The 17320-nt window shown below is 47.2% G+C and overlaps 1 protein-coding gene and 2 long non-coding RNA genes across 4 annotated transcripts in view; 1 reads left to right on the top strand and 2 right to left on the bottom strand.

The window, feature by feature from the left end:
* Positions 1 to 1060: 1060 nt before the first annotated feature.
* The window catches only part of LOC118382847 (probable E3 ubiquitin-protein ligase makorin-1), a 38838-nt gene continuing 22578 nt past the window's right edge, over positions 1061 to 17320 (bottom strand). Inside the window, 5 exon segments of the mRNA XM_052510494.1 lie at positions 1061 to 1695; positions 1909 to 2047; positions 2665 to 2775; positions 10906 to 11120; positions 12858 to 13166. Of these exon segments, the coding sequence (XP_052366454.1) occupies positions 1477 to 1695; positions 1909 to 2047; positions 2665 to 2775; positions 10906 to 11120; positions 12858 to 13166 (993 nt within the window). The 3' untranslated portion in view covers positions 1061 to 1476.
* On the bottom strand, positions 4588 to 8985 carry LOC127925546 (uncharacterized). Its single transcript, XR_008121316.1, has 6 exons — positions 8770 to 8985; positions 8322 to 8377; positions 7581 to 7636; positions 6042 to 6125; positions 5818 to 5985; positions 4588 to 4626 (listed from the first exon to the last, which is right to left on the bottom strand). It is a non-coding gene; the product is annotated as an uncharacterized LOC127925546 (long non-coding RNA).
* Positions 11828 to 12837, top strand: LOC127925547 (uncharacterized). 2 transcript variants are annotated; one of them, XR_008121317.1, is made up of 3 exons: positions 11828 to 12236; positions 12371 to 12484; positions 12589 to 12837. It is a non-coding gene; the product is annotated as an uncharacterized LOC127925547 (long non-coding RNA). The 2 variants fall into 2 exon arrangements; XR_008121318.1 differs by having other exon boundaries at positions 12665 to 12777.

Below are 17320 nucleotides of genomic sequence, written 5' to 3'. Positions count from 1 at the left end.
ATATCAGAGCACAAGTTTAATGATCAATAATGAATTCCACTCAGTCAAGCAACCCTGGTAACTTTGATAATAAACTTTTAATTTTCAAGTCATGATGGATGGTTGTGGACCATATGAAAAACAATATACGAGAAACATAATATATATATATATAGTGCATTCTAATGGGAGTTCAAAGAGAAGTCGTAATGACCAGACCGGACTGTGTTCCAAATGGCACCCTCTCTAGACCACCGGTAGTTCACTAGAGCCCTACGGTATAAGGATCAGACCTGGTAGAGTTCATGCCCCCCGAAGAAATGAGAGGGGGAGGGGGGGGGAGCAACAATATTGTGAAGGTGTTCCTAATGTTTTGTCCACTCAGTGTATCGTCACAATATGTCGCCACTACTGACACAGAGTCATCGAGTGTCACTATCAGCTCGGTTCTGAGGAGAGACTTGTCATTAGGTACCACAGGTGGTCCTGAAAAATAGCTGCGATTCGATTGGGACCGGGGGATAAAATGAAAGTGGACTTGGGCCCATTTAAAACAAACAACTCTAGATATTGTAAGTTGTTCCCCGAAGCCCCCTTGACAGAGGAGTCGTCCTCATCCACCTCCTTGAGAGAAGCCCCCTCCCCTTGACAGAGGAGTCGTCCTCATCCCCCTCCTTGAGAGAAGCCCCCTCCCCTTGACAGAGTCGTCGTCCTCATCCCCCTCCTTGAGAGAAGCCCCCTCCCCTTGACAGAGGAGTCGTCCTCATCCCCCTCCTTGAGAGAAGCCCCTCCCCTTGACAGAGGGAGTTCCCACCACCCTCAGGAGAGGGAGGAGGGTAAAAGAGTGAATCAAGAGGGTACAGGTGAATATACGAAGTCGACAGGGACTGCCGTCTCCCTCCACTCCCAATATACTCAGTGCGTGACCAGAGGACTACAATACCCATGACCACCACAGACATGACATCATCACCAGGAAGTAGAGTTGGTTTTGGTGCATCATCCTCAAAACAAAAACAAAACAAAAAAAACTAGTCTTAAAAACATCACCTGGGTAACAACGGTAAGTCAAACCCACGTCCACAAATAAACACTGTTTATTAGCGATATTTTCAAAAATGTTTCTAATTTTTTCCCCCTTGTTTTTGTTGTTGTTATTTGTTATTTACATGAACCTGACACGGATAGATAAATTCACAAGGACAGGATGTTTCTAGAAAAATGGTTTTACACCCACCCGTTTCTCATTTACATTTTTTTTTTTTCATCTGTTAATTCTTCTTCATGTAGTTGATGTCTGAATGAAAGGCACTGCCACAACACAGAGGAGAAGCTACTGTCCGAACACACAAGACAGTCCATTCTACAGCGCGGTAAAGGTGAAGAGGGGTAGTCAAAAACGATAAAGACAGTCCATTCTACAGCGCGGTAAAGGTGAAGAGGGGTAGTCAAAAACGATAAAGGGTTTTAAACGTTAACGTTATTAGGGTGTGGGTGCTATAGGTAAATCTCGTAGATATCGTCCAGCTCTTCGTGAAACAAGTCCCATTCGTCCTCCGAGTCCGTGACGTCAATATCGTCGGTTCCCGTGGCGAGGAGCATGAGGAGCATCTCGCTCAGTTCAAAGGTCACCATCTCCTCGTCCTCGTTGTCCAAAGAGTCGCTGCTGTTCTCCCGCTCTTCAAACAGGTCCCACAGGGGTGTCCTCCTCGAGTTCTGGAGGGAGAACAGGAATATTAAAAATAAAAACAGGAATTCGTTTGGGTATTAAGAACAGGAAGCGTTTCAGTAGGGCTGAGAACTTCTGGACCGTAAACACAAAATGTCCAAATGCCAGATCAGTGAAACGTATGAACCCACATAGGAAAAACCAAAAATGGTCTCGATCTATTTCTGCCAGAAAGGACATTTGTCAGAGCAGCGTCTTACCCTGTTCCTGCCATTGCACCCTGCTGATCTCCTCTGGGGCTCCTCCAGCCGCCCATCAGGGAAGGCGTGTTTGTAGAAGCAGTTGGAGCCAAACGGGCAGGTGCCCCGACCCTGGTCGAAGTAACGACAGGCTTTAGTCCTGAGGAACAGAGACGGACGGGACCGGCAGCAGAGGACAGTGATTATTACAGAGATGAGGAACAGAGAGACAGACCACCCCCTCCTACCGTCAGTACATAGCTTACCCCCCCCTACCGTCAGTACATAGCTTACCCCCCCTCCTACCGTCAGTACATAGCTTACCCCCCCTCCTACCGTCAGTACATATCTTACCCCCCTCCTAACGCCAGTACATAGCTTACCCCCTCCCCTACCGTCAGTACATACCTTACCCCTCCTCCTACCGTCAGTACATACCTTGCCCCCCCCCTCCTACCGTCAGTACATATCTTACCCCCTCCTCCTATCGTCAGTAGATATCTTACCCCCTCCTCCTATCAACAGTACATATCTTACCCCCTCCTCCTATCAACAGTACATATCTTACCCCCTCCTATCAACAGTACATATCTTACCCCCTCCTCCTATCAACAGTACATATCTTACCCCTCCTCCTATCAACAGTACATATCTTACCCCTCCTCCTATCAACAGTACATATCTTACCCCCTCCTATCAACAGTACATATCTTACCCCCTCCTCCTATCAACAGTACATATCTTACCCCCTCCTCCTATCAACAGTACATATCTTACCCCATGCCATCCTTGTATTTCTGTATCAGTTTCTGCTTGTCTTCCTTGTCCTCCACCCAGTACTCACTGGGGATGACGAAGTTGGACGTTATCCGACACTCTGGACAGGACCTGGGGAGAGAGAGAGAGGTTTAGTTGGACGTGACCCAACACTCTAAACAGCTGTAGTAGTCTCATCTACCTCAACAAGCTGTAGTAGTCCCATCTACCTCAACAAGCTGTAGTAGTCTCATCTAGACTCAACAAGCTGTAGTAGTCCCATCTCCTCAACAAGCTGTAGTAGTCTCATCTCCTCAACAAGCTGTAGTAGTCTCATCTACTCAAGCTGTAGTAGTCTGTACCTCAACAAGCTGTAGTAGTCCCATCTACCTCAACAAGCTGTAGTAGTCCATCTACCTCAACAAGCTGTAGTAGTCCCATCTCCTCAACAAGCTGTAGTAGTCTCATCTCCTCAACAAGCTGTAGTAGTCTCATCTACCTCAACAAGCTGTAGTAGTCTCATCTACCTCAACAAGCTGTAGTAGTCTCATCTCCCTCAACAAGCTGTAGTAGTCTCATCTCCTCAACAAGCTGTAGTAGTCTCATCTCCTCAACAAGCTGTAGTAGTCTCATCTACCTCAACAAGCTGTAGTAGTCTATCTACCTCAACAAGCTGTAGTAGTCCCATCTACCTCAACAAGCTGTAGTAGTCCCATCTACCTCAACACGTGTAGTAGTCCCATCTACCTCAACAAGCTGTAGTAGTCCCATCTCCTCAACAAGCTGTAGTAGTCCCATCTCCTCAACAAGCTGTAGTAGTCCCATCTCCTCAACAAGCTGTAGTAGTCCCATCTACCTCAACAAGCTGTAGTAGTCCCATCTACCTCAACAAGCTGTAGTAGTCCCATCTACCTCAATAAGATGTAGTAGTCCCATCTCCTCAAGAAGCTGTAGTAGTCCCATCTACCTCAACAAGCTGTAGTAGTCCCATCTACCTCAACAAGCTGTAGTAGTCCCATCTACCTCAACAAGCTGTAGTAGTCCCATCTACCTCAACAAGCTGTAGTAGTCCCTACCTCAACAAGCTCTACCTCAACCTGTAGTAGTCCCATCTACAACAAGCTGTAGTAGTCCCATCTCCTCAAATGTAGTAGTCCCATCTACCTCAACAAGCTGTAGTAGTCCCATCTACCTCAACAAGCTGTAGTAGTCCCATCTACCTCAACAAGCTGTAGTAGTCCCATCTACCTCAACAAGCTGTAGTAGTCCCATCTACCTCAACAAGCTGTAGTAGTCCCATCTACCTCAACAAGCTGTAGTAGTCCCATCTACCTCAACAAGCTGTAGTAGTCCCATCTACCTCAACAAGCTGTAGTAGTCCCATCTACCTCAACAAGCTGTAGTAGTCCCATCTACCTCAACAAGCTGTAGTAGTCCCATCTACCTCAACAAGCTGTAGTAGTCCCATCTACCTCAACAAGCTGTAGTAGTCCCATCTACCTCAACAAGCTGTAGTAGTCCCATCTACCTCAACAAGCTGTAGTAGTCCCATCTACCTCAACAAGCTGTAGTAGTCCCATCTACCTCAACAAGCTCCCATCTACCTCAACAAGCTGTAGTAGTCCCATCTACCTCAACAAGACTGTAGTAGTCCCATCTATCTCCCTCCTACCTCAACAAGCTGTAGTAGTCCCATCTACCTCAACAAGCTGTAGTAGTCCCATCTACCTCAACAAGCTGTAGTAGTCCCATCTACCTCAACAAGCTGTAGTAGTCCCATCTACCTCAACAAGCTGTAGTAGTCCCATCTACCTCAACAAGCTGTAGTAGTCCCATCTACCTCTACCTCAACAAGCTGTAGTAGTCTCATCTATCAACAAGCTGTAGTAGTCCCATCTACCTCAACAAGCTGTAGTAGTCCCATCTCCTCAACAAGCTGTAGTAGTCTCATCTCCCTCAACAAGCTGTAGTAGTCCCATCTCCCTCAACAAGCTGTAGTAGTCCCTACCTCTGTAGTAGTCCTCACCTCAACAAGCTGTAGTAGTCCCATCTACCTCAACAAGCTGTAGTAGTCCCATCTCTGTAGTAGTCCTCTACCTCAACAAGCTGTAGTAGTCCCATCTACCTCAACAAGCTGTAGTAGTCCCATCTACCTCAACAAGCTGTAGTAGTCCCATCTACCTCACAAGCTGTAGTAGTCAACCTCAAGCTGTAGTAGTCCCATCTACCTCAACAAGCTGTAGTAGTCCCATCTACCTCAACAAGCTGTAGTAGTCCCATCTACCTCAACAAGCTGTAGTAGTCCCATCTACCTCAACAAGCTGTAGTAGTCCCATCTACCTCAACAAGCTGTAGTAGTCCCATCTACCTCAACAAGCTGTAGTAGTCCCATCTACCTCAACAAGCTGTAGTAGTCCCATCTACCTCAACAAGCTGTAGTAGTCCCATCTACCTCAACAAGCTGTAGTAGTCCCATCTACCTCAACAAGCTGTAGTAGTCCCATCTACCTCAACAAGCTGTAGTAGTCCCATCTACCTCAACAAGCTGTAGTAGTCCCATCTACCTCAACAAGCTGTAGTCCCATCTACCTCAACAAGCTGTAGTAGTCCCATCTACCTCAACAAGCTGTAGTAGTCCCATCTACCTCAATAAGATGTAGTAGTCCCATCTACCTCAACAAGCTGTAGTAGTCCCATCTACCTCAAGTCCCATCTCCCTCAACAAGCTGTAGTAGTCCCATCTACCTCAACAAGCTGTAGTAGTCTCATCTACCTCAACAAGCTGTAGTAGTCCCATCTACCTCAACAAGCTGTAGTAGTCCCATCTACCTCAATAAGCTGTAGTAGTCCCATCTACCTCAACAAGCTGTAGTAGTCTCATCTCCCTCAACAAGCTGTAGTAGTCTCATCTACCTCAACAAGCTGTAGTAGTCCCATCTACCTCAACAAGCTGTAGTAGTCCCATCTACCTCAACAAGCTGTAGTAGTCTCATCTACCTCAACAAGCTGTAGTAGTCCCATCTACCTCAACAAGCTGTAGTAGTCCCATCTACCTCAACAAGCTGTAGTAGTCCCATCTACCTCAACAAGCTGTAGTAGTCCCATCTACCTCAATAAGCTGTAGTAGTCCCATCAATCTAGTAGTCCTCAACAAGCTGTAGTAGTCCCATCTACCTCAACAAGCTGTAGTAGTCCCATCTACCTCAACAAGCTGTAGTAGTCCCATCTCCCTCAACAAGCTGTAGTAGTCCCATCTCCCTCAACAAGCTGTAGTAGTCTCATCTCCCTCAACAAGCTGTAGTAGTCTCATCTCCCTCAACAAGCTGTAGTAGTCCCATCTCCCTCAACAAGCTGTAGTAGTCCCATCTACCTCAACAAGCTGTAGTAGTCGCATCTACCTCAACAAGCTGTAGTAGTCCCATCTCCCTCAACAAGCTGTAGTAGTCCCATCTACCTCAATAAGCTGTAGTAGTCCCATCTACCTCAATAAGATGTAGTAGTCCCATCTACCTCAACAAGCTGTAGTAGTCTCATCTCCCTCAACAAGCTGTAGTAGTCTCATCTACCTCAACAAGCTGTAGTAGTCCCATCTACCTCAACAAGCTGTAGTAGTCTCATCTACCTCAACAAGCTGTAGTAGTCTCATCTCCTCAACAAGCTGTAGTAGTCCCATCTACCTACTACAAGCTGTAGTAGTCTCATCTACCTCAACAAGCTGTAGTAGTCTCATCTACCTCAACAAGCTGTAGTAGTCCCATCTACCTCAACAAGCTGTAGTAGTCCCATCTACCTCAACAAGCTGTAGTAGTCTCATCTACCTCAACAAGCTGTAGTAGTCCATCTACCTCAACAAGCTGTAGTAGTCCCATCTACCTCAACAAGCTGTAGTAGTCCCATCTACCTCAACAAGCTGTAGTAGTCCCATCTACCTCAACAAGCTGTAGTAGTCCCATCTACCTCAACAAGCTGTAGTAGTCCCATCTACCTCAACAAGCTGTAGTAGTCCCATCTACCTCAACAAGCTGTAGTAGTCCCATCTACCTCAACAAGCTGTAGTAGTCCCATCTACCTCAACAAGCTGTAGTAGTCCCATCTACCTCAACAAGCTGTAGTAGTCCCATCTACCTCAACAAGCTGTAGTAGTCCCATCTACCTCAACAAGCTGTAGTAGTCCCATCTACCTCAACAAGCTGTAGTAGTCCCATCTACCTCAACAAGCTGTAGTAGTCCCATCTACCTCAACAAGCTGTAGTAGTCCCATCTACCTCAACAAGCTGTAGTAGTCCCATCTACCTCAACAAGCTGTAGTAGTCCCATCTACCTCAACAAGCTGTAGTAGTCCCATCTACCTCAACAAGCTGTAGTAGTCCCATCTACCTCAACAAGCTGTAGTAGTCCCATCTACCTCAACAAGCTGTAGTAGTCCCATCTACCTCAACAAGCTGTAGTAGTCCCATCTACCTCAACAAGCTGTAGTAGTCCCATCTACCTCAACAAGCTGTAGTAGTCCCATCTACCTCAACAAGCTGTAGTAGTCCCATCTACCTCAACAAGCTGTAGTAGTCCCATCTACCTCAACAAGCTGTAGTAGTCCCATCTACCTCAACAAGCTGTAGTAGTCCCATCTACCTCAACAAGCTGTAGTAGTCCCATCTACCTCAACAAGCTGTAGTAGTCCCATCTACCTCAACAAGCTGTAGTAGTCCCATCTACCTCAACAAGCTGTAGTAGTCCCATCTACCTCAACAAGCTGTAGTAGTCCCATCTACCTCAACAAGCTGTAGTAGTCCCATCTACCTCAACAAGCTGTAGTAGTCCCATCTACCTCAACAAGCTGTAGTAGTCCCATCTACCTCAACAAGCTGTAGTAGTCCCATCTACCTCAACAAGCTGTAGTAGTCCCATCTACCTCAACAAGCTGTAGTAGTCCCATCTACCTCAATAAGCTGTAGTAGTCCCATCTACCTCAATAAGCTGTAGTAGTCCCATCTACCTCAACAAGCTGTAGTAGTCCCATCTACCTCAACAAGCTGTAGTAGTCCCATCTACCTCAACAAGCTGTAGTAGTCCCATCTACCTCAACAAGCTGTAGTAGTCCCATCTACCTCAACAAGCTGTAGTAGTCCCATCTACCTCAACAAGCTGTAGTAGTCCCATCTACCTCAACAAGCTGTAGTCTCATCTCCCTCAACAAGCTGTAGTAGTCTCATCTACCTCAACAAGCTGTAGTAGTCCCATCTACCTCAACAAGCTGTAGTAGTCTCATCTCCCTCAACAAGCTGTAGTCTCATCTCCCTCAACAAGCTGTAGTAGTCCCATCTCCCTCAACAAGCTGTAGTAGTCCCATCTACCTCAACAAGCTGTAGTAGTCCCATCTACCTCAAGCTGTAGTAGTCCCATCTACCTCAACAAGCTGTAGTAGTCCCATCTCCCTCAACAAGCTGTAGTAGTCTCATCTACCTCAACAAGCTGTAGTAGTCTCTACCTCAACAAGCTGTAGTAGTCCCATCTACCTCAACAAGCTGTAGTAGTCTCATCTCCCTCAACAAGCTGTAGTAGTCCCATCTACCTCAACAAGCTGTAGTAGTCCCATCTACCTCAAGCTGTAGTAGTCCCATCTACCTCAACAAGCTGTAGTAGTCCCATCTCCCTCAACAAGCTGTAGTAGTCTCATCTACCTCAATAAGCTGTAGTAGTCCCATCTACCTCAATAAGCTGTAGTAGTCCCATCTACCTCAACAAGCTGTAGTAGTCCCATCTACCTCAACAAGCTGTAGTAGTCCCATCTACCTCAACAAGCTGTAGTAGTCCCATCTACCTCAACAAGCTGTAGTAGTCCCATCTACCTCAACAAGCTGTAGTAGTCCCATCTACCTCAACAAGCTGTAGTAGTCCCATCTACCTCAACAAGCTGTAGTAGTCCCATCTACCTCAACAAGCTGTAGTAGTCCCATCTACCTCAACAAGCTGTAGTAGTCCCATCTACCTCAACAAGCTGTAGTAGTCCCATCTACCTCAATAAGATGTAGTAGTCCCATCTACCTCAATAAGCTGTAGTAGTCCCATCTACCTCAACAAGCTGTAGTAGTCCCATCTACCTCAACAAGCTGTAGTAGTCCCATCTACCTCAACAAGCTGTAGTAGTCTCATCTACCTCAACAAGCTGTAGTAGTCTCATCTACCTCAACAAGCTGTAGTAGTCTCATCTCCCTCAACAAGCTGTAGTAGTCCCATCTACCTCAACAAGCTGTAGTAGTCCAATCTACCTCAACAAGCTGTAGTAGTCCCATCTACCTCAACAAGCTGTAGTAGTCTCATCTCCCTCAACAAGCTGTAGTAGTCTCATCTACCTCAACAAGCTGTAGTAGTCCCATCTACCTCAACAAGCTGTAGTAGTCTCATCTACCTCAACAAGCTGTAGTAGTCCCATCTACCTCAACAAGCTGTAGTAGTCCCATCTACCTCAATAAGATGTAGTAGTCCCATCTACCTCAACAAGCTGTAGTAGTCCCATCTACCTACTACAAGCTGTAGTAGTCCCATCTACCTCAATAAGATGTAGTAGTCCCATCTACCTCAACAAGATGTAGTAGTCCCATCTACCTCAACAAGCTGTAGTAGTCCCATCTACCTCAACAAGCTGTAGTAGTCCCATCTACCTACAACAAGCTGTAGTAGTCCCATCTACCTACTACAAGCTGTAGTAGTCCCATCTACCTCAACAAGCTGTAGTAGTCCCATCTACCTCAACAAGCTGTAGTAGTCCCATCTACCTCAACAAGCTGTAGTAGTCCCATCTACCTCAACAAGCTGTAGTAGTCCCATCTACCTCAACAAGCTGTAGTAGTCCCATCTACCTCAACAAGCTGTAGTAGTCCCATCTACCTCAACAAGCTGTAGTAGTCCCATCTACCTCAATAAGATGTAGTAGTCCCATCTACCTCAATAAGCTGTAGTAGTCCCATCTACCTCAATAAGATGTAGTAGTCCCATCTACCTCAACAAGCTGTAGTAGTCCCATCTACCTACTACAAGCTGTAGTAGTCTCATCTCCTCAACAAGCTGTAGTAGTCCCATCTACCTACTACAAGCTGTAGTAGTCTCATCTACCTACTACAAGCTGTAGTAGTCTCATCTCCCTCAACAAGCTGTAGTAGTCCCATCTACCTACAACAAGCTGTAGTAGTCCCATCTACCTCAACAAGCTGTAGTAGTCCCATCTACCTCAACAAGCTGTAGTAGTCCCATCTACCTCAACAAGCTGTAGTAGTCTCATCTCCCTCAACAAGCTGTAGTAGTCTCATCTCCCTCAACAAGCTGTAGTAGTCTCATCTCCCTCAACAAGCTGTAGTAGTCTCATCTACATATTGGGGCGGCAGCGTAGCCTAGTGGTTAGAGCGTTGGACTAGTAACCGGAAGGTTGCGAGTTCAAACCCCGAGCTGTCGTTCTGCCCCTGAACAGGCAGTTAACCCACTGTTCCTAGGGCCGTCATTGAAAATAAGAATTTGTTCTTAACTGACTTGCCTGGTTAAATAAATGTCAAATGAAAAAAACAAAAAAAATTTAAAAAAAATATTTATTGTCATGTCTTCATTGTATATTTTTTACTACATGCTGCAAAATTAATTGTCCCTCGACTTCCTACTACTACTTCCTTACTTGATGATCTTGACCCTCGAGATAATAAAAACTACTTCCTTACTTGATGATCTTGACCCTCGAGATAATAAAAACTACTTCCTTACTTGATGATCTTGTCCCTCGAGATAATAAAAACTACTTCCTTACTTGATGGTCTTGTCCCTCGAGATAATAAAAACTACTTCCTTACTTGATGATCTTGACCCTCGAGATAATAAAAACTACTTCCTTACTTGATGATCTTGTCCCTCGAGATAATAAACACTACTTCCTTACTTGATGATCTTGACCCTCGAGATAATAAACACTACTTCCTTACTTGATGATCTTGTCCCTCGAGATAATAAAAACTACTTCCTTACTTGATGATCTTGTCCCTCGAGATAATAAACACTACTTCCTTACTTGATGATCTTGACCCTCGAGATAATAAAAACTACTTCCTTACTTGATGATCTTGTCCCTCGAGATAATAAACACTACTTCCTTACTTGATGATCTTGACCCTCGAGATAATAAACACTACTTCTTTACTTGATGATCTTGTCCCTCGAGATAATAAACACTACTTCCTTACTTGATGATCTTGTCCCTCGAGATAATAAAAACTACTTCCTTACTTGATGATCTTGCTCTCGAACGTCTTGGCGCTCCTCCACTTGCGGATGCACTTGAGGCAGTAGCAGTGGCAGCAGTTGGACAGGATGCCGAAGCGTCTCTCACTGGGGTTGGCCTTGTCAAACACCACCTCCATACACACGCCACACTGCATGTCCTTACTGCGCTGGATGGCAAACGACAGCTCCATGTCCTTCTCATGGGCCTCGATGCAAGCCTGAAGAGGAATAACAAAGGTATAGCTAACCACTATAATGCATTATGAAGCCTGGGGGGGTACTAAAAGTATAGCTAACCACTAGAATGCATTATGAAGCCTGGGGGGGTACTAAAAGTATAGCTAACCACTATAATGCATTATGAAGCCTGGGGGTGGAGGATAAAGGTATAGCTAACCACTATAATGCATTATGAAGCCTGGGGAGAGGGGGTACTAAAGGTATAGCTAACCACTATAATGCATTATGAAAAGCCTGCATTATGGGGGGGGTACTAAAGGTATAGCTAACCACTATAATGCATTATGAAGCCGGGGGTACTAAAGGTATAGCTAACCACTATAGTGCATTATGAAGCCTGGGGGTACTAAAGGTATAGCTAACCGCTATAATGCATTATGAAGCCTGGGGGTACTAAAGGTATAGCTAACCACTAGAATGCATTATGAAGCCTGGGGGTACTAAAAGTATAGCTAACCACTAGAATGCATTATGAAGCCTGGGGGTACTAAAGGCATAGCTAACCACTATAATGCATTATGATGCCTGGGGGTACTAAAGGTATAGCTAACCACTATAATGCATTATGAAGCCTGGGGAGAGGGGGGTGTACTAAAGGTATAGCTAGCCACTGTAATGCATTATGAAGCCTGGGGGGTACTAAAGGTATAGCTAACCACGATAATGCATTACGAAGCCTGGGGGGGTACTAAAGGTATAGCTAACCACTATAATGCATTATGAAGCCTGGGGGGGTACTAAAGGTATAGCTAACCACTATAATGCATTATGAAGCCTGGGGGTGGAGGATAAAGGTATAGCTAACCACTATAATGCATTATGAAGCCTGAGGGGAAGCCAAAACAAGTTAACCACCAGAAACCATCACGGGGCAGATAACAATGATTAAGTGTCTCAATTCTAGAACACGGATACTTTGTAGTATATAAACACAGTATCTGACAGTAAAACAAGGAAACTAAGTACCACACAGCTGAGTTACATTAATCCTAACGCCTCACAAATGCATTTGACCTTGGTGTGTTCTGATGGAGGGGTGTGTGTTGACAGGTACAGGTGTGTTCTGATGGAGGGGTGTGTGTTGACAGGTACAGGTGTGTTCTGGAGGGGTGTGGAGGTACAGGTGTGTTCTGATGGAGGGGGTGTGTTGACAGGTGGTGTTCTGATGGAGGGTGTGTGTTGACAGGTACAGGTGTGTTCTGATGGAGGGTGTGTGTTGACAGGTCAGGTGTGTTCTGATGGAGGGGTGTGTGTTGACAGGTACAGGTGTGTTCTGATGGAGGGGTGTGTGTTGACAGGTACAGGTGTGTTCTGATGGAGGGGTGTGTGTTGACAGGTACAGGTGTGTTCTGATGGAGGGGTGTGATGGAGGGGTGTGTGTTGTGTTCTGATGGAGGGGCAGGTACAGGTGTGTTCTGATGGAGGGCTGTGTGTTGACAGGTACAGGTGTGTTCTGATGGAGGGGTGTGTGTTGACAGGTACAGGTGTGTTCTGATGGAGGGGCGTGTGTTGACAGGTACAGGTGTGTTCTGATGGAGGGGTGTGTGTTGACAGGTACAGGTGTGTTCTGATGGAGGGGCGTGTGTTGACAGGTACAGGTGTGTTCTGATGGAGGGGTGTGTGTTGACAGGTACAGGTGTGTTATGATGGAGGGGTGTGTGTTGACAGGTACAGGTGTGTTCTGATGGAGGGGTGCGTGTTGACAGGACCGTTACCTTGGTGTGTTCTGATCGCTGTGCGTCGTTGGAGGGGTGGAGCACCTGCAGACCGCACATGTCACACACGTCGCCGTGGAGATAGGCACAGTTAAGTCCGTAGCGACACTCCCCCATGGCGGCGTAGGGACACAGAGTCTTCCTCAACTCCTTATCGTCTCCCGCCACGTCTTTCTCTCGCTCCATCAGAGGACTCATCCCCGACCCTTCAGACTTCACCGGGTCTGACGAGGGAGGGGGGGAAGAGGAGAGGGGGAGAGGGGAGGGGGAAGAGGAGAGGGCGAGAGGGGAGGGGGAAGAGGAGAGGAGAGGGGGGAAGAGGAGAGGCGGAGAGGGGAGGGGGAGGAGAGGGAAGAGGAGAGGGGAGAGGGGAGGGGGAAGAGGAGATGGCGAGAGGGAGAGGGGAAGAGGAGAGGGGAGGGAGAGGAGAGGGAGAGGAGAGGGGGAAGAGGAGAGGGCGAGAGGAGGGGGGGAGAGGAGAGGGGGAAGAGGAGAGGGGGAGAGGAGGAGAGGGGAGGAGGAGAGGGGAGAGAGGAAGAAGGAGAGGAGAGAGGGGAAGAGGAGAGGGGGAAGAGGAGAGGGGAAGAGGAGAGGGGAAGAGGAGAGGGGGAAGAGGAGAGGGGAAGAGGAGAGGGGGAAGAGGAGAGGGGGAGAGGAGAGGGGGAGAGGAGAGGGGAGAGGAGAGGGCGAGAGGAGGGCGAGAGGAGAGGGGGAGGGGAGAGAGAGGGGAGAGGAGAGGGGAGGAGAGGAGAGGGGGAGAGGAGAGGGGGGGAAGAGGAGAGGGGAGAGGAGAGGGGGGAGAGGAGAGGGGGAGAGGAGAGGGGGAAGAGGAGAGGGCGAGAGGGGAGGGGAGGAGGAGAGGGCGAGGAGGAGAGGGGAAGAGGAGAGGGGAAGAGGAGAGGGGAGGAGGAGAGGGGCAGAGGAGAGGGGGAAGAGGAGAGGGGAGGGAAGAGGAGAGGGGAGAGGAGAGGGGGAAGAGGAGAGGGCAGAGGAGAGGGGGAAGAGGAGAGGGGGAGAGGGGAGGGGGAAGAGGAGAGGGGAAGAGGAGGGGGGAAGAGGAGAGGGCGAGAGGAGAGGGAAGAGGAGAGGAGGGAAGAGGAGAGGGCGAGAGGAGAGGGGAGGGAAGAGGAGAGGGCGAGGAGAGGGGGGAAGAGGAGAGGGCGAGAGGAGAGGGGGAAGAGGAGAGGGGGAAGAGGAGAGGGGGAAGAGGAGAGGGGGAAGAGGAGAGGGGGAAGAGGAGAGGGGGAAGAGGAGAGGGGAAGAGGAGAGGGGAGAGGAGAGGGGAGAGGAGAGGGGAGGAGAGGGGAGAGGGGGGGAGAGGGGAGGGGGAAGAGGAGAGGGCGAGAGGGGAGGGAAAAGGAGAGAGGGGGAGCGAAAAGGAGAGAGAGAGAGGAGAGAGAGGGTGAGCGAAAAGGAGAGAGAGAGAGGTGAGCGAGCCAGACACACAGCCTTATTAAGACACATGGAAACAGTCATCGACTTGTCTTTGGTGTCATTTATTTACCTCGTGAGTCTGGTGGTCTATAAACCAACTTGTAAATAAAAGATGCTAAAATGCCCCCAAAAGGAAACAAAATCAACCAGAAGTCGCCCTCCCCTCTCTCTCTCTCTCTCTGATAAAAATACACCTGTTTAGTGGGAGACTGGATTGGGGAGCATTTGGCAGCAGACCAAACAGAAAGGGGATGCTGTGTATTCCAAGATGGCCCCCCATTTCCTATATAGAGCCATCCTTCTGACCGGTGCCCCCAGGGGCCAAAAGTACTGACTTAGTAGCTGACTGACAGTACATCATGTCCATCCTACAGGGAGACAGGAGGGACAAACTGAACGTGTCTTATTGACTCACTGACAGACAGTACATCATGTCCATCCTACAGGGAGACAGGAGGGACAGACTGAAAGATCGCTACAATCGCTACATATGTTGGCATATCAGTGGCTCAAGCTGAGGACACCCTGACAAACTGGCACAAACTCACCCTGTCAGCAGTTGGGCTAGCTAAGGACACCATCTGTCAGCAGTTGGGCTCTAAGGACACCATCTGGAAAATGGAACTCTATTCTGTACAGAGCGCACGGATTAAGACCGTAGTAACTATGGTGTCATTGTAACTATGGTGTCATTTTGACCGTAGTAACATGGTGTCATTTTGACCGTAGTAACAGGGTGTCATTTTGACCATAGTAACAGGGTGTCGTTTTGACCGTAGTAACAGGGTGTCATTTTGACCGTAGTAACAGGGTGTCATTTTGACCGTAGTAACAGGGTGTCGTTTTGACCGTAGTAACTATGGTGTCATTTTGACAGTAGTAACTATGGTGTCATTTTGACCGTAGTAACAGGGTGTCGTTTTGACCGTAGTAACAGGGTGTCGTTTTGACCGTAGTAACAGGGTGTCATTTTGACCGTAGTAACAGGGTGTCGTTTTGACCGTAGTAACTATGGTGTCATTTTGACCATAGTAACAGGGTGTCATTTTGACCGTAGTAACAGGGTGTCGTTTTGACCGTAGTAACTATGGTGTCATTTTGACCGTAGTAACAGGGTGTCGTTTTGACCATAGTAACAGGGTGTCGTTTTGACCATAGTAACAGGGTGTCATTTTGACCATAGTAACAGGGTGTCATTTTGACCGTAGTAACAGGGTGTCGTTTTGACCGTAGTAACTATGGTGTCATTTTGACCGTAGTAACAGGGTGTCATTTTGACCGTAGTAACAGGGTGTCATTTTGACCGTAGTAACAGGGTGTCATTTTGACCGTAGTAACAGGGTGTCATTTTGACCGTAGTAACAGGGTGTCATTTTGACCGTAGTAACAGGGTGTCATTTTGACCGTAGTAACAGGGTGTCATTTTGACCGTAGTAACAGGGTGTCATTTTGACCGTAGTAACAGGGTGTCGTTTTGACCGTAGTAACAGGGTGTCGTTTTGACCGTAGTAACAGGGTGTCGTTTTGACCGTAGTAACAGGGTGTCATTTTGACCGTAGTAACAGGGTGTCATTTTGACCGTAGTAACAGGGTGTCGTTTTGACCGTAGTAACAGGGTGTCGTTTTGACCGTAGTAACTATGGTGTCATTTTGACCATAGTAACAGGGTGTCGTTTTGACCGTAGTAACAGGGTGTCGTTTTGACCGTAGTAACTATGGTGTCATTTTGACCGTAGTAACAGGGTGTCATTTTGACCGTAGTAACTATGGTGTCATTTTGACCATAGTAACAGGGTGTCATTTTGACCGTAGTAACAGGGTGTCATTTTGACCGTAGTAACAGGGTGTCGTTTTGACCGTAGTAACAGGGTGTCATTTTGACCGTAGTAACTATGGTGTCATTTTGACCATAGTAACAGGGTGTCATTTTGACCGTAGTAACAGGGTGTCATTTTGACCATAGTAACAGGGTGTCATTTTGACCATAGTAACAGGGTGTCATTTTGACTGTAGTAACAGGGTGTCGTTTTGACCATAGTAACAGGGTGTCATTTTGACCGTAGTAACAGGGTGTCATTTTGACCGTAGTAACAGGGTGTCATTTTGACCGTAGTAACAGGGTGTCGTTTTGACCGTAGTAACTATGGTGTCGTTTTGACCGTAGTAACAGGGTGTCATTTTGACCATAGTAACAGGGTGTCATTTTGACCGTAGTAACAGGGTGTCATTTTGACCGTAGTAACAGGGTGTCGTTTTGACCGTAGTAACAGGGTGTCGTTTTGACCGTAGTAACTATGGTGTCACTTTGACCGCAGTAACAGGGTGTCATTTTGACCATAGTAACTATGGTGTCATTTTGACCATAGTAACAGGGTGTCATTTTGACCATAGTAACAGGGTGTCATTTTGACCATAGTAACAGGGTGTCATTTTGACCATAGTAACTATGGTGTCATTTTGACCATACCAACAGGGTGTCATTTTGACCATAGCTTTGCTCTCCTCCTCCACTTCCACGGTTGAGCTAGCTAAGGATACCAGTCCCAAACAGCACCCTATTCCCTATACACACTGTGTACAAAACATTAGGAACACCTGCTCTTTCCATGACGTCGACTGGCCAGGTGAATCCAGGTGAAGGTTATGATCCCTTATTGATGTCACTTGTTAAATCCAATTTAAATCAGTGTGGATGAAGGGGAGGAGACAGGTTAAAGGTTATTTTTTTTTTAAAGCCTTGAGACAATTGAGACATGGATTGTGTATGTGTGCCATTCAGAGGGGGAAATGGACAAGACAAAATATTTATGTGCCTTTGAACGGGGTATGGTAGTAGGTGCCAGGCGCACCGGTTAGAGTCAAGAACTGCAACGCTGCTGGGTTTTTCCAAGCTAAACAGTTTCCTGTGTGGATCAAGAATGATCCACCACCCAAAAGGACATCCAGACAACTGGACACAACTGTGGAAGCATTGGAGTCAACATGGGACCAGCATCCCTGTGGAAGCATTGGAGTCAACATGGGACCAG

This window comes from Oncorhynchus keta, unplaced genomic scaffold, assembly GCF_023373465.1.
Source record: "Oncorhynchus keta strain PuntledgeMale-10-30-2019 unplaced genomic scaffold, Oket_V2 Un_contig_5787_pilon_pilon, whole genome shotgun sequence".
Taxonomy (NCBI): domain Eukaryota; kingdom Metazoa; phylum Chordata; class Actinopteri; order Salmoniformes; family Salmonidae; genus Oncorhynchus; species Oncorhynchus keta.
Note: the sequence above shows the minus strand (reverse complement) of the source record. Positions and strands in the feature narration are given on the sequence as shown.